The 14,930-nt window shown below is 36.6% G+C and overlaps 3 protein-coding genes across 4 annotated transcripts; 2 read left to right on the plus strand and 1 right to left on the minus strand.

Annotated features, from left to right (window-relative positions):
- Positions 1 to 765: 765 nt before the first annotated feature.
- Positions 766 to 7,375, plus strand: LOC137742289 (uncharacterized). 2 transcript variants are annotated; one of them, XM_068482118.1, is made up of 14 exons: positions 766 to 969; positions 1,166 to 1,242; positions 1,501 to 1,725; positions 2,188 to 2,282; positions 3,420 to 3,610; positions 3,736 to 3,914; positions 4,353 to 4,694; positions 4,782 to 4,846; positions 5,032 to 5,080; positions 5,167 to 5,323; positions 6,103 to 6,187; positions 6,289 to 6,358; positions 6,472 to 6,612; positions 6,861 to 7,375. In XM_068482118.1, exons 1-14 carry the CDS (start codon positions 873 to 875, stop codon positions 7,182 to 7,184), a joined length of 2,097 nt encoding a protein of 698 aa, XP_068338219.1. In that variant the 5' UTR covers positions 766 to 872; the 3' UTR covers positions 7,185 to 7,375. The 2 variants fall into 2 exon arrangements, with proteins under 2 accessions (XP_068338219.1, XP_068338220.1); XM_068482119.1 differs by having other exon boundaries at positions 1,525 to 1,725.
- Positions 7,376 to 8,689: 1,314 nt separating this feature from the next.
- Positions 8,690 to 11,643, minus strand: LOC137743463 (uncharacterized). Its single transcript, XM_068483358.1, has 9 exons — positions 11,484 to 11,643; positions 11,277 to 11,386; positions 11,015 to 11,133; positions 10,812 to 10,909; positions 10,512 to 10,599; positions 10,275 to 10,418; positions 10,011 to 10,119; positions 9,673 to 9,803; positions 8,690 to 9,158 (listed from the first exon to the last, which is right to left on the minus strand). The coding sequence occupies exons 1-9, from the start codon at positions 11,543 to 11,545 to the stop codon at positions 9,114 to 9,116; spliced, it is 906 nt and encodes a 301-aa protein (XP_068339459.1). The 5' UTR covers positions 11,546 to 11,643; the 3' UTR covers positions 8,690 to 9,113.
- Positions 11,644 to 13,590: 1,947 nt separating this feature from the next.
- On the plus strand, positions 13,591 to 14,648 carry LOC137742896 (uncharacterized). The gene is made up of 4 exons (XM_068482838.1): positions 13,591 to 13,830; positions 13,966 to 14,071; positions 14,183 to 14,321; positions 14,417 to 14,648. Exons 1-4 carry the CDS (start codon positions 13,591 to 13,593, stop codon positions 14,646 to 14,648), a joined length of 717 nt encoding a protein of 238 aa, XP_068338939.1.
- The last annotated feature ends 282 nt before the right edge of the window (positions 14,649 to 14,930 follow it).

The following is a 14,930-nucleotide window of genomic DNA, read 5'->3' on the forward strand; positions in this document are numbered from 1 at the left end:
TTCAACAGAGGGCCAAATATAATTTATTATTTAAATTTAAAAACTACAACAACTTAAATTTAAAAATAGCAACTTAAATTTAAAAACTACAACTTATATTTAAAAACTATAACTTAAATTTAAAAGCAATAAATTAAATTTAAAAACTACAAATTAAATTTAAAACTACAAAATATGAGAATTGATATGGCGTGGGAATGGTGAAAATTTTGTGAGGAATGATGAATAAATGGTTTAGGTATTTATAAGGAAAAAATTAGATTTTTTAAGAATTAAAAAAAAAAAAAGCCCAAAATTTGAATCCAACGGTAATCGGTGTCAGCTAGCCGTTGGACTTAAATTTTTGTTTAAGCATTCCTGTCGGATATAACCGACAAGAAGATATATAAATGTATTCTTGTTAGTTATACCTGACAAAATATAAATGGTATAATTTTTGGCCAGCCCCAAGCTGGTTGGATGGCCCTTTGGCCTTTTCAAATTCCGTAGGACCCACGAACCCTTTGACCACCCCTTGGTTGAAGATGATTTTTGTGCTATTTTTGACCTTCTAATCCCTTGAATGCTTCGGTTGGAGGCCCTATTCCTTTCGGCAAACCGCTTAGAAAACGTCGGGTAAAATATCCATAATGATTTTCTCGCCAAATTTCGTATCTCATTTAAAAAATAATAAATATAAAATCTTAAGAAAAATAAAAAAATTTCAAAACCCAAAAAATATAAATACCATCCGAGTTTGATAAAGTCTCACTCTGTACACAAATGCCATTTTCTTCCCCACATCTCTCGACAGCTACAGACTTGTACTCCTCCCTTGGTGCAGCAATAGTAGTCACAGTGAGTTCTTAACCTGCGCACCCCCGGCGCAGGATATGGAGCCGCCCTCCTTTGTATCCAAAGCGAGGACCGCCTTCCATTCCGCGGCGGCTAAAGCGGAGCGAGTTCTCTCTGACTTAAAGCCCGATCGAGGTCAATCTTATTTTTAATCTCATTCACTAAAACCGTAATTTTCTCCGTTTACTATTTTTTACTGCCCCGGACTTCCATTTGACTCTTCCCAAATGCTATTTTTGTTTTTATTTTTGTTTTTCGGGATTTGATTTCTTATTTTCGGATTATAAATGTTGTTTAATTTTTTTGGTAATTTGGTGTTGAATCGGTGAAGATTCTGACAAGGAATCGCCGAGGAATTCGATCGATTACGCAGGTTACGAATCGCCGAGGGAGGAGGGAGAGTCCAAGGTCAGTTTGTTGTAATTTTTTTTGGAATTTCAAATTTGCTTTGAATTAATTGTTTTGGATTGGAAATGTAGGATCCATCGCTTTAAGTTTTGTAGGATTTCTCTTTTCGGTGTTTGGTTTAGGAATTAGGAGCAGTTTTGGATCATTTTCTGTTTGGTTGCTGAGAAAATACAGAAAAGAAGCTACATTGTTAAATCCGGCTTAATTGAGTAAAAGTTTTTTGATTATTTACGATTTGATAGGTTTGTTTGATTTCAGTTGCTTGGGAATGAAATAATACAGGGCTCGAAAGAATCGAAGCATCTTGGGTGGAGACCACCGAACATAGGGACAAAGCAAGATTGGCAGGATAGATTTAGGAACATTGGACTAGGGAAGAAAGGAGGTGAAGATACTGAGAAGGCTGAGTATTCTTCCATGGCAGTCCCGTTTTATGATGAAAATATGTATTTGCTGAACATGAAAAACGATACTGAAGCAAAGGTAAGTTTGCTTCGTTATACCTTTTATTTCCGTCTCCACACATTATAATGGTTTGTTTTCTAGTATTTTGGTTTATTTTTATATCATCAATACATAATCACATAATATTTCCGAATTAAAAGGTAAACTATTCGACTTTTCCCCTGGACCTGGCGGACTGGTTTTGTTCTTGTCTTAGGAAAGGCAACTGAAGTTTTAAATCAGGTGTTTGTTACTGTACATATTGAGAAAATGTAGTGATACACACTGAGTAACTAATGTAACCGATAACGATGGAAAAGCACCTTTCAATTGTACTATGCTGATAGATAACCAGGAAAAAAAACACGATTGTCATCCAATTTATGCGATGCCTATCCTGGAAGTTTGTGATTGATAACTACATTTACTGATTTATTAGCCCTTTTGTTTCAATTTATTGTTTTTTCTTTGATGATAAATTGGGATTTGATATTTCACAAGGGGGCAGAGATGATTCCATCAGTTGAAAGCTTAGTCTCAGACAACATTCTGATTCCTCCGTTATCTGTTATGAGACAATTGGCTATAGCTGTTGAGTAAGTCTATTCAACATTGTGAATATGTTTATATGTTAAACAACAGGTATCTTAAGGAAAGGGATCTGAATTTTCTTGTAAGATATGGGGACTACTTGTGGGCCCCACTCCACATTAAAATTTAATGATCCGAACTGTCTTTTTTAAAATTTCAAAGATCACCCTTGCAAAATATTAGCCAAATCGGTTGTGCTCAAAGAAATGGATGAGCATGATGTTCTAAGAAATGTTGAAATTTCATCATGAGAATCAAATGGGTAAAAAGTTTCAGACCGAGCTGATTTTTTGCAAGGAAGAATGAAGATTTAAATAGTAGACGGTTGGAATCGTTGTAAAAGAATGTGGAGTGACCCTTGGAATTAGTCCCCATTTCTTGTATAAAGGGGGATCCTCTTCCTTAAGGGGCCTATGTTAAACAAATATTAGTTTATCATGGGATGTGAATGTTCTTTTCTATAACGTGAAAGTCTCTTGCTATAAAATGTAATCAATGTGGCACAAGATATGCACTTAGTTTTAGAATGGTCCTACATATCAAATATGTTTAAAAGGCGAAGGCAAAGCCAATGCATTTCATGGATAGCCTCGTCTAGGTGACAGCCTCAAGCCTCACGGTGCCTCAAATTATTATAGTACTTAATATATATATATATATATTATGTGTGTATATATATATATGTATGTATGTATGTATGTAGTATAATACTTGGTAAAACAATCAAGCAAGCACGCCAAGCAATCAAATATTTGACTATTATTATTATTTCTCTAATTCATATAATAAAGTCATAATAAACTAATAGAAACTAAGTTAGAAACATAAAATTAGTATGAGTTTTATAAAGACCCTGCCCAAAATGACGTAGTTTGGGTTTGGGTTTATTTTTTATTTTTTATTTTATTTTTATAACAAAATTCAAATCCCCAGGGCACCTAGGCGCTTGAGATGATAGCCTAGGCGTTAAGGCTAGTTTGAGCCCACACGTTATGGGCTTAGGCATTTTCTTCATAGCCTTGCCCCAACAACCACCTAGGCGAGTCTTGAAACTAGTTTTTTAAAACACTATCAATATAGGTTTTCAGTTTGTACATGATATCCTAACTTTCTGCCCTAAATATTTTGGAAACTTAATCCAGGGCTGGAAAGAAGTCCAAGTCATTGAAAGATTTTTTGGCGTCATCAGGGAGTTCCTCACCTGTCAGGGAGAGAGCGGGTCTGAGTCTATCTGCAGTGAAGTCATTAATGCTTCGTGAAAAGGATGAAAAGCCATCTGATTTTGTTAATAACGAGAAGGTCCTAGCGTTGATTCGGTCTCTATTTGATGCAGGTAGATTCATACGTTAGGTGGCCTCATGACAGTTCCTGTTGGTATTTTCTTATTCCTAATTTTTTTTTTTAATTATCGTGTTACGATCTTTCACCTCTGTTGTAATATTTGCAAGATATTCGCAGAGGGGAATTTTCTGAGATGGAAGATTGATTCTGGTTCAGAGGCAGTTACCCCAGCATCTTTGCCTAGAGATATTCATGGTGCTCCTCCTGAAAGCCTTGTTGTTAAGTTAGCTGAAGTCATTGGGAGCTTCAGAACCCTCAAGAAAATGACTCTGTTTTGGTGCAGAGTTGTTGTTGAAGTAAGTTCTGTATACAAGAAATATGAGTTCTTTGAGATTTTTCCAATGACTTAAAGTGAAAAGAAAAAGAGAAATATGATCTCACGCTTCTTGCTTCCTGTATTGCAATCATAACACGTTATATATTTTCTGGAAGTACGTGTCTCTTCGAATAAGTGTTTGTGTCTAGGCTTGTGTATTTTGTGATCTTTTTTTTTTTTTTTTTTTTTTGAGCAAAATATTTTGTGATCTTGAGTATAAACTTATTATCTTAAATTGAAAAAGAAGAAACTGGGTTCAGTATCAGGTACAATATTATTTTGCTGAGTAGAATTCTAGCCAGAAAGTTTTCCATCCTCTTAAAGTTTATGGCTTTGTTATGCTATACTTGCTCTAAATATACATAAAACACTGTTTTATCATCATTGTTTTGTTGATTTGAATTTCCTTCCCATGCAGCTGAGAAGACTTTGGTCTGAAGAACAATATGTGCCTAGCATCCCCTTGGATGAGATTCCAGATCTGAATTCCTGTCTTTTGTACCAGCGGTTGCAAGTGATGAACTGTTGTGTTTCTAGGAAAAGGCGTCATGATATCGCCACTGAAAAATTAGACCTTGTAATAAGGGAAGCTAGTCTACATACAGAAGAATCCGCTCTTTCCAAAGACAATCCTGCAGGCCCTATTTTGTATGCTAGATTAAGCACTGGGGAACTTGTCCTCCGACTAGGTGCTAGTAGCCCATCCGGCGACCTAACAATGTTGGAAACTGGTGAACCTGTGTACTCCCCTGTGACCCAGGTATGTTTTAATAGCTGTCCTTCAAGGACTACTATTTTAACTTGCATCCATAAAATGAGACATATCATATAGCATTATTACATGTAGGAAGGACCTTTGCTTACTGAAGATCTTATCAAAGAAAATGAGGAGTTTGTGCTTCGAACAGGAAGGTCTGTATTTGAGTTAATTCTTAGTCATTTTTTGAATTTCAAGGAACATTCGTATTTTGCTTAAAGCGAGTCTATTTTTCCTAGTTCTCTGAACATATACATATACATCACAGTGAACATGCATATTTTTATTCTTATTAATCTTGATATTTTTTTTGACAATTTGCCTTATCTTTTATGGTCAGTGTTGGTGCTGGATGTTCTCAACTCCTCTCTGACATGCAGGCTTTCAAGGTCAACACTAATGAAAGTCTTATAGATGCATTGAATGCTGTGTTGACTTCTCTGGTTAACTAAGTTCTGCTAATTATCATATGTAGGCTGCAAATCCTGGTTGTATTTTGGAAGACTTTGTGAGATGGCACTCCCCTCCTGACTGGACAGAGACTGAGCCAAGTGATGAGGAAAATGACTCTTTTGTTGGTATTGACGTATTGTCCACACGGGGCTATCTCAGTAGCCGAATGCAAAAAGAAGGTGCCACCTCTTCCTGTCTTTCCATTTCTATATAGTTTATGTCACATGACAGCTATGTATATCCAAGTTAACAGTTATAAGAGGATATAGAACGCATAAAACAGAAAATTACTTTGCTTAAAATAATACTTTAGTTAGTGCACCTTGTCTGTCAGGTATTTTACTGTTAAAACTCTTGCTCTTAGTATATATGGGGAAATTGCTTAGGTGACCAATCTATCATAGTATTGCAATAGATGGGATATATAATATGCTCTAGTGAAAATTAGATGTATAATTGGACAATGAGCTTGGGCGCTCTGTGCTTTATTGCAATCGCATGGGTGACTTGAGTTGCTCTACGCATTAAAAAGGGTTTTTTGCATGTTTTAACAAACAGTAATCCAACTATCATAACCTGGGCTTTTGTGAATATAAGATCATTCTTGTAGTAAGTTCCAATGAGTTTTTTTTTTTTTTTTTTTTTTCAATAGTAATGAAATATAAGTTCACAAGTTCGAGTCATGGAAACAGCCTCTTTGCAAAGCAAGGGTAAGGCTGCGTAAGATAGACTTTCCCCCACCCTTACAAAGCAGGGAGCCTTGTTTGCTTGGGGTTGCTCTTTTTTTATTTTTTTTAGGACCAACCATTGAAATAAAATAGCTGATGTATTGTGTATAGCAATGTTGTATAGCATTCGTTCTAGAAAATGGGTGCTTATTTAGGCATCTAGAAGTTGCAACTACCACCATATATTTAAATCTGATATGGAATTTCATAGGGTTATGCTTTGATGTTAGGCAATTTGTGGCGTGAGTTTTGGGATACATCCAAACCAGTTCCAGCAGTTAAACAAGCACCCCTCTTTGATGAGGATTTAGCAGTGTAAGTAGGAAGAACTAATGTTCAATTTATCACTTCTGTTTTTTATTTTAGCAAATACTTCTGTCTAACATCACATTAATAGCATTGCGTTAATCCTGTAGGGAAGGTATCCTGGATGGTTTAGAGGACATATCACCTTCCGAGCTTTTTCAGCAGCTGTTTGTTTCTTTGGTAAGATCATTTTTTGTGTTTCTCATGCTTGGTTGTTTTTAATATCACCTAATAGGTGGTACATTACCACTGCTCTTGTACTGTTCTAATAATGCCCGTTCTGCAACATTCAGCTTGGTTTAGGATTTGTAATTGCTGAGGCTAAACTGTCCACGAGCAGTGATTTTTCGAAGCTGTTTTATGAATGCAAGGAATATGTTGTTTCCTCTTGTCAAAGCAGCACCTGGACTGAGAAGGTTGAAGAGCTTTGCCAGGTAAGATGGATCCATATTTGCCAAACCAAAAGGTTGATTGCTACAATTTTATGTCAAACTTCTGTGATTAAGGTAGTCATGGATGCCCGATCAGAGATATCTGTCGAAGGTGTCATTCACTCGTAGAATGGATCCTTCAAAATATAGAAAGTTAATTAGTAAACTTTGTTCGTGGAATATTATCAGGCAATGAATTTGTTGATACCCGAATTTGAGTTTGATATTTACTTGGACAACGCTTGGTACAGGTATATGAAACAGTGGAGACTATGTTACTCAATCCAGAGGAAGCATTAAGAGCAATGAATCAGCCAGACGAATCGACAACCCCTTCTGGCGAACCAAAACGGCGGTTTAGGAGGCTTACCCTCAACTTTGGTGGCAAAGACAAGCAGTTGAGAAAAACTGCATCAAAGGACCCGAAAAACTCAACAAGCCCCGGTAGCCAACCGTTTTCGAGTTTCTTCGACAACAAGTCATCATTATTTTCCAAAAAGCCTCCCAAGCCGGAAAATACATCTCCTGTTGAAAAACCTTCGAATACAGTTGAAAATGATTGGACAGTTGTTTAAATATTATATTTTGTTCCTTTGTTTTCTTTTTCTCTCTTTTTTTTTTTTTTTTTTTTTTTTGTTAAAAACAGGCTTAATTTTGCTGGTAATTGTAAATTGTTTTGAGCAAAACGAGGTGATGGGGGTTACCATTATCCACAATTTAAATGATTTTATTGGCTTGAATTGAAAAAATTGAATTTCTTTCTTGATGAATGGAAAGATAACAAATGCATTAGTCTTGTTCTTATTTTGTTCTACATGGTCATCTTTTGTCCTGTTTTTTCGTTTATTTTTATCTTGAAATTGGTAATGTCCAACAGAACTCTTGCTTTTTATCCCATCAAACAACGTTATATTGTAGCCTATTTTATTTGAGGAAGAGAGAAGGTGTGATTCTTTATATACTAGCGCTTTTATTTATAGTAAATTAAGAGGAAATGAATAACTTGTACTCTAAGTAAATACAGTCTTAATTGAAAAAAATCACTGGAACAAGGGTTAATTTGGCAACATCAATAAGGATGATCTTTTCTATTCAGTTTCTTTTTTATACAAGCATGCAGTATACTATTTTAAACTAATCTAAGTTGCAGAAAGGATGTTCAAACTCAAATTCATAGGGGAGTACATCCCCTCTTAGCCAATAGGCACAACAGCATAGGGATATTAATCAATTTAGCGACAAATCCAATTAGAATAAGATAAGCACTCACCCAAAACCAAATAGTAACGACCAATTTTGTTACGGGACGTACTCTTAGCACGTCCCTTAACGTATGCCGAAACCTGAGGCAAATACGTGTACTTGTATTTGTTAACATATATGGTGGCCGGATTTGGTCTGGTTTTGGGGCTTGGACACAGATGGCCCTAAGTTTGTGACTGCAAGTGGTCGATTGAGAAGCAGGAGAAGACGAGAGTGGATGGTGTATCCGCAGCGTGTTCGATTTGCGTTGTGGAGATTAGGTTGGTCCGGAAGCATTTCTTATGCCATGCTCGCATCTTTACCATGGGGGTTGCATTGTCGAGTGGTTGGACAAAAGCCGGTTTTTCCAAGAGCGCCGCTTGCTGTCTGCTGCCGATGACAAGTTGACAACCTAAATTAATAAGAATAAGTGATTCATTTGGCCGAAGAGGGCTTCTAATTTCCTTTGTTTTGATGATATGTATTCAACCGTTTAATTTGTCCGCAGTTTCGTTTAGCGTACACACTTTTAACCACTTTAACTACAACCCCGTTACATTTTTAAGAGCATTGTCGCAAAATAAATAACGAGAATGTTCGGAAGGAATCACAAGAAAGCAATCCAAATAGAGTAAAATAATTCATAAACAAGACAAAATCCAAACACATAAGAAAAGTAAATTGCCTACCAAAAAGCCGGGATATCCTTTGGAATAAAAAAAAAATTGTCTTGCTTCGTTACGGAAGACGTTCACAACCCAGAAGAACGAAGTACAAACAAAAAAGCTGCCTCCAAACTCTAACCAGATCCTCACTCAAAAGACATGAGACACAAAACTGGCAGTACAATCTCTGAGATTTATAGATTCGTCAGGCAACGTAAACCATAACAATAATCTGGGTACCTTGGTTTTTTGTATTAACAAAAACAACAAATTGTCTTTCTACGATAATCAAAATGGTGGTGCTATGCAGTATGCACACCCCCATTTTTACCTCTCACACACCCTTTTCAATTTCTGGACATCGGATCAAATGAATTGAAGAAGATGAATGAACAAAATTAACAAGGGCGTGCGGAAAGTAAAAAAAGGGTGTGAATAGCACATGCTGAGCTATCAAAATCTTTGAAACTTGGTCTCCTTTAGAAAGTTTCTTCTTTGCGCCGCAAGCTTTGTGAAGAACCGACAACCGACCGAACAAGCAGAAGAGCATTGCAACCATGTCTTTTACAGGTCAAATGATGAAATAAGCAGTGGCCCTCACTGGACTGTTTTTTGCCTAGCACCAGCATCTTCATGCTCCACCTGATAAAATAAGGAATAGATTCATATTGGGCGAAAGAGTCGTGCACATCAGTCATCACAACAGACGTGGATACAGGGGACATAGCAAGTTATTTATAGTGACTTTCCCATTTAACAAAAAAAGCTATTATTTGTACGAAGGGCGCTGCTCTACTGACGAATTACTGATAAACCTTAGTTTTAACATACGAAAAGATCTAAATCCAACCTGGGATCATTTAGTCTATCCCCATAATAGGAAATAGGCTTTGTTTAACGGTCTTAGGTGACAGTGATACTAGTTTTACTTCAAGTGATATTATCAATAATTTCAACTAATGAGTGACACGACTATACTGAAACCAACTGCAGAGCTCCAGTAAATTTGCACCTCTTCAAAATAGTGGCTTATAAGCTATTAAATATATAATCACCCATTTTCTGATCTCATAATCACTGAAATGATTAAAGTTATATTAGAGCATAATTAACAATGTAGTGAGACTGCAGGAATTTACAATGTAACTAGAATTACCTCAACAAGCACCCTCGGCTTTTTCTTCGATTTGACAGCAGGTTCATCCTTCTCAAACTTTCTAGAAGTAAAGGCAGATTCCTTTCGCCCTCTCTTGCGAGCAACTACTTCTGCGTCTTCATCGATTCCAACTGCACATTAAGATCCGTTCTTAAGTCCATTTGATACACACAAACTTTTCTTCACCAGTTAGAAGTTAGAACAATGCCTGGTGAACTTTTTTTCCTTTAAAATCACGACAGAGTACAAACATAGAGTATGAATACTAGACTTATGAAATAATACTACAGTATGTATGCACCCATTTCGTATGTTAAGATACTAGAATATGGCTGTACCATTATCGTCATCTGCATGTGAATTGTCCATTGCAAGACCAGCAAAATCTTCAATATCATCTTCCTCTTCAAGTTCATCATAGCCTTCAACATATTCAATCTCAGGTTCCTGCTTATTCCAACCACAAAAGTATTTACATTATGAGAAAATGTAATTTCAAATAAACCTAAAATTAAATATTTTAGATTTCTATACAGCTAATTCTATACAGCTAATTGAGATACTTGCAAAAACAGGGAAATGATAAGATTGTACAATAATACCTCCTCCTCCTCCTCCTCCTCCTCTTCTCTTGCAGTCTCCACCTCTGCCCCATCAAGAACTTTTTGGTATTGTTTAAATGGATAGTTGTATATATCACCATAAACATTTTTGTTAAGGCGTTCTAATAGTTCTTTCTCAATGCTCTGCAAAAGAATAGTAAATCATTATGGGATCTAGGATGCATAACCGATAATTCCGGTGCATTTATAGCGTATGGCAGCAGCATAAGTTATAACCTGGTCCAACAGTGCAGCTTTTTCAGCCTTTTCCTCTCTTCTAGCCTCTCTCTTTATCTGTTTCCTTGGTGTTGTCATTATTTTCTCCCTGATAAAAACACGATAAATTGTCATGATACAACAGTTCAACATAGCATCCTTGATATGGACTAGGAAAGTAATGAAACCGTTATCTGAAGCCACTTTCCAGACAATTTTTTTAAAGAACAATAATTACGAGAGGAGTGAACATTCACCGCACAGAACAAAAATAAAAAATAAAATAAAAAGAAAAGCGATACAGATTTAGAAGATACCAACCTTGTTTTCAAAGCAAGCTTCCTCATGCGTATCCGCATCTGAGTCATTTTAGTTAGCCGTTGCTTTGTTTTGTGCACGAGAAACTTAGGCCAATACATCTGCCAACTCAGAAAGGTCAATGTGATTAACGACTTCTAGAAAGCTACTAACATATACAAGTGAGGTAATAAACAGTTAAAAGAGGGTCCAGGGTTTTCAAATACCAGATGCTTGTCAATGATTTCAAGTGCTTTCTCATAATTCCGCGGCAACTTCACTCTTTCCCATAATTTGTTCGGCATATGAGCTCTCTCGATAGTTTTCATATAAAGATAGAAGACTCCTGCAGGAACCAAACATAACATATACAAGTAATTATAAATTTCCGCCAGCGTAGGGGCGAATTTGTTGACATCAACATAACGAGAAATTTGGAAAATCGGCTAAAACGATCAGAATTGCTTGAAAAAATAACCAAAAAAGTACCGTCATGGTCGCGAATGGTGGCGTATCGACTATTAGCGAGAGGGCAGGAGCTCCGGTTACAAATCCCGGTAACGTTATAGGGGTTTCTACAGAAAATCCCAGTTTCAATTCTGCCAAAAGAAACGAAAAAATTAAGAAATAATACAAAAACGCAAGTAAAAATGCTCAAAATTTAAGGGAAGAAAAAAGGAAGAAAAAGGCACGTACTTTGACATGTAGCTGCAATGCTTGTGCCGGATAACCTGCCATATCACCTCGTCGTGCTGCATCTTTAATCGATTTTGTTGATTGCAGAGGAGGAGGTCAGGGACTCAGAGGGGACGGAAGGAAGGGGAAAAGGGGGAGCTCAGCTGGTTAGGGTTTTAGGTCCCTGACAGTGCAAGAGAGATTGAATGAAGAAATGGGGTTTAGTATTTGGGCTGTTGGGCTTAGAGAATTAGGGAAAACATTTGGGTTTGGAGTTGGGCCCCAGAACGGTGGGGTAAATGGCTGTTGGGCTTCTGGAATCAAGGCCGAACTATTGATCGGTTTGGTCTGAACTAGATTTTTGAAATCGAACACCGTGAACCGAGCAGTTCGGTTCGATTGCTGGTCCGGGTTTGACCGGTTCATTGGTTTTTTTTTTTCACACCTCTAGTTTTAGTATAAAGGTGCGCATGGTACAAAAGGATTGGAAAACTAGGTATGTTGAAGGCAACCTATTCTTCCTAAAGAAATGAAGTCTTGGACCATTTTCAAAGGAAATATAAAAAATGTCACATAGATATATAATAGTAATAACGACGTATCATTTATTCCAACTGAAATGTTAAAGATGACATAGAAAAGAAGACTAAGATGACATGAACAAAGAGATGTCAAATTTGAAGCTACCTTCAAATTTGATTTTTGTTATTTTCAAAGGCATTCCACTTGTCTTACCCTAAATGCTAGCATATTTAAGTATTATTTTATTATTTTTAAATCAACAACAACTCAACTTTTATTATTTTTGTTTAGAAAAAACATAAATGAAGCAATACATTTTGGCATATCGTGTGGAAAGAAAATATTGACAATACGTCAAATTGCCAAGTCAACCATTAAATTGAAATTTGATGTTTCATTTGGAGATGCTCTTATAGTTTTCATTCATTAAGAGCATTTTCAAAAGAGTCTACAAATGTTTATTTTGTTAAACTTGAAGTGTTACTTAGAATTTATTTGTTCCAACAAAGTTGACAAACTATCTCATCAAATTTATGACATTGCTTCACTCACTATATTTGGAGACTTGTTATCTCACTCTTCAATCTTCTTATTATAATACTGTGTTTTGTGTTGAAAATATTGGCAGTGTTGAAAATATTTGGCAAATTAATGAATGCCCACATAGATTTTCAATACCCACACAGTAATGTGGACTTTGGAAATGAAGGAGACCGTATTTTCAAAAGATGTGTGCTGGAGTTGCTCTATAAATAGAGCGTTCCATATACTGTCAAAATACAAAGAAAAGGAAAGATACATAACATCAGTTTCTATCCGTCCCTCTTTTGTTTGTCATCCCCTTGTGTTATAGTTACAGTGTGATATTTTACACCTGCTTCATTCCTGTCACTAGTAAAGGTTATCTCTTTAAGTTTTAACTATTTATAACACGTTATCAGCACGACTCTATAATCATTTCCCATTTCTCTTTGCTGAAAGAAAAAAAAAAAAGAGTTTCCTCTAAGGATTTTACTGTTCATCTTCTTCCTCTACCTGCTGGATATACCCTCGCGAAGAACTGTTTCCATGCCTGCTTCTAGTTCTCAACCTAACGGTTACATATATCTTTAATTTCTTGTTTGGTGTAGATATTGATTACTAATCCAGTGTTTATTTATGTTGATCTTACTGCAATCTAAGATGGTGCCGTATCATCGCCTATTTTGGACTGCAGATCTAATTTTATTGCAAATTTTAGGTGGAGTGGTATAATCACCCACCATACCCTGCGTATTTAAATTTGCCTGCTATTTAATTTCATTGCAATTTTAGGTGGTGCGGTATACTCGCCCACCCTGCTCTATGTATTTACATTTTCTTGTTATTTGAGTAGTGCGGAATAATCGCCCATCCTATATTATGTTATTTCAATAAGAATTGTGCGGTACAATCGCCCTCCTCATTCATCTTGAAAATCTCAAGCCTGAAGTTTTGAGTGCTTATCATTTTGGCCTGAAGATCAAAATGAAAAATTTGTAAGAACCAGAAGTTCAAACACTACATACCTCCATAATACATATTATTGCAAGTTCTTACATATCTCAGTTTTCTTTCAGAAAAGAAAATGGTGAACTTGGCAAAGCTTGATTTTGTTGCCCTGGACATTACTGGGAATAACTACCTTACCTGGGTAGTGGATACCAAGATCCATTTGGAGGCATGGAATCTTGGAGAAACAATCAAGGAAGAGAACATTGCATCTTTTCAAGATCGGACGAAGGCCATGATCTTTATTCATCGCCACCTTGATGAAGGACTAAAAAGCGAGTACCTAACGGTTGAAGATCCGTTAGGTCTCTGGAAGGCATTGTGAAACAGATACAATCACCAGAAAACAGTGATTCTTCCAAGAGCTCGTTATGAGTGGACTTACCTAATGATCTACGAATTCAAGTCAGTGGCTGAGTACAATTATGCGATGTTCAGAATTAGTTCCTAGATGAAACTTTATGGGGAAACCATCACTGATGAAGATATGCTGGAAAAGACTTTCAGCACATTTCATGCCTCAAACGTGCTCCTGCAGCAGCAGCATAGAGAGCCAGGTTTCATTGAATACAACCAGCTAATATCTGTGTTCCTGGTAGTTAAACAAAATAATGAGCTCCTGATGAAAAATCATCAGTCCTGACCTACTGGATCTGCACTATTCCTAGAAGTTAATGCTGCTTCCCTCGAAGTGAACGCCACATCCTCTGGTGGTAATAATCATAAACGAGGATGTAGCCACATGCGAGGACGGTGGAACGGAAAAGGCAAGAATCATGGTGTCCAGTTTCACAATCAGGTTCCAAGGTATAATTAGGCATGAGCTTTAAAAATGTGAATCGCCACAAAGGCAAAGCTTACATGAGTAATGCTCCTAGAAACTCTGAAAGAGCCTGCCATAGGTATGATGGCAATGGAAACTGGGCGTGTACTTGTCGTACCCCAAAATATCTGGTAGATCTATATCAAGCGTCCATTAAGGAGAAAGGTGTTGAGACTAATTTTCTTGACCATGTTAAACCAATAGATATACCTGATCCAGTGTGTTACTTATCAGGGCAGTTGAACACAACCTACCTAGATGTCTCGGACTTCATTGTGGAAAGGGGGAATGAAGTGTACCGGTCCGATTGAATCATTTATGTTTGATGTACTGAACTTGTAGTTTGAAACTAGCATTTCAAATTCAATAAAAGTGGCATTTAAATTTCCTGTTATAAATTGCTTTTAACTAGGATCCCCTTACTCAGAAAGCACGGATAAGCACTATGGTCATTCTCAAAACAAGAGCAATGGCGAAGATTTTTGTCTTGTAGACAGCGCAACCACGCATACAGTACTTCGAGATCGAAAGTATTTCTCAAGATTAATGCTTACAAAAGTAAGGGTAACAATAATATCAGGCCAATCGGATGT

Source organism: Pyrus communis, chromosome 8 (genome assembly GCF_963583255.1).
Source record: "Pyrus communis chromosome 8, drPyrComm1.1, whole genome shotgun sequence".
Taxonomy (NCBI): Eukaryota; Viridiplantae; Streptophyta; class Magnoliopsida; order Rosales; family Rosaceae; genus Pyrus; species Pyrus communis.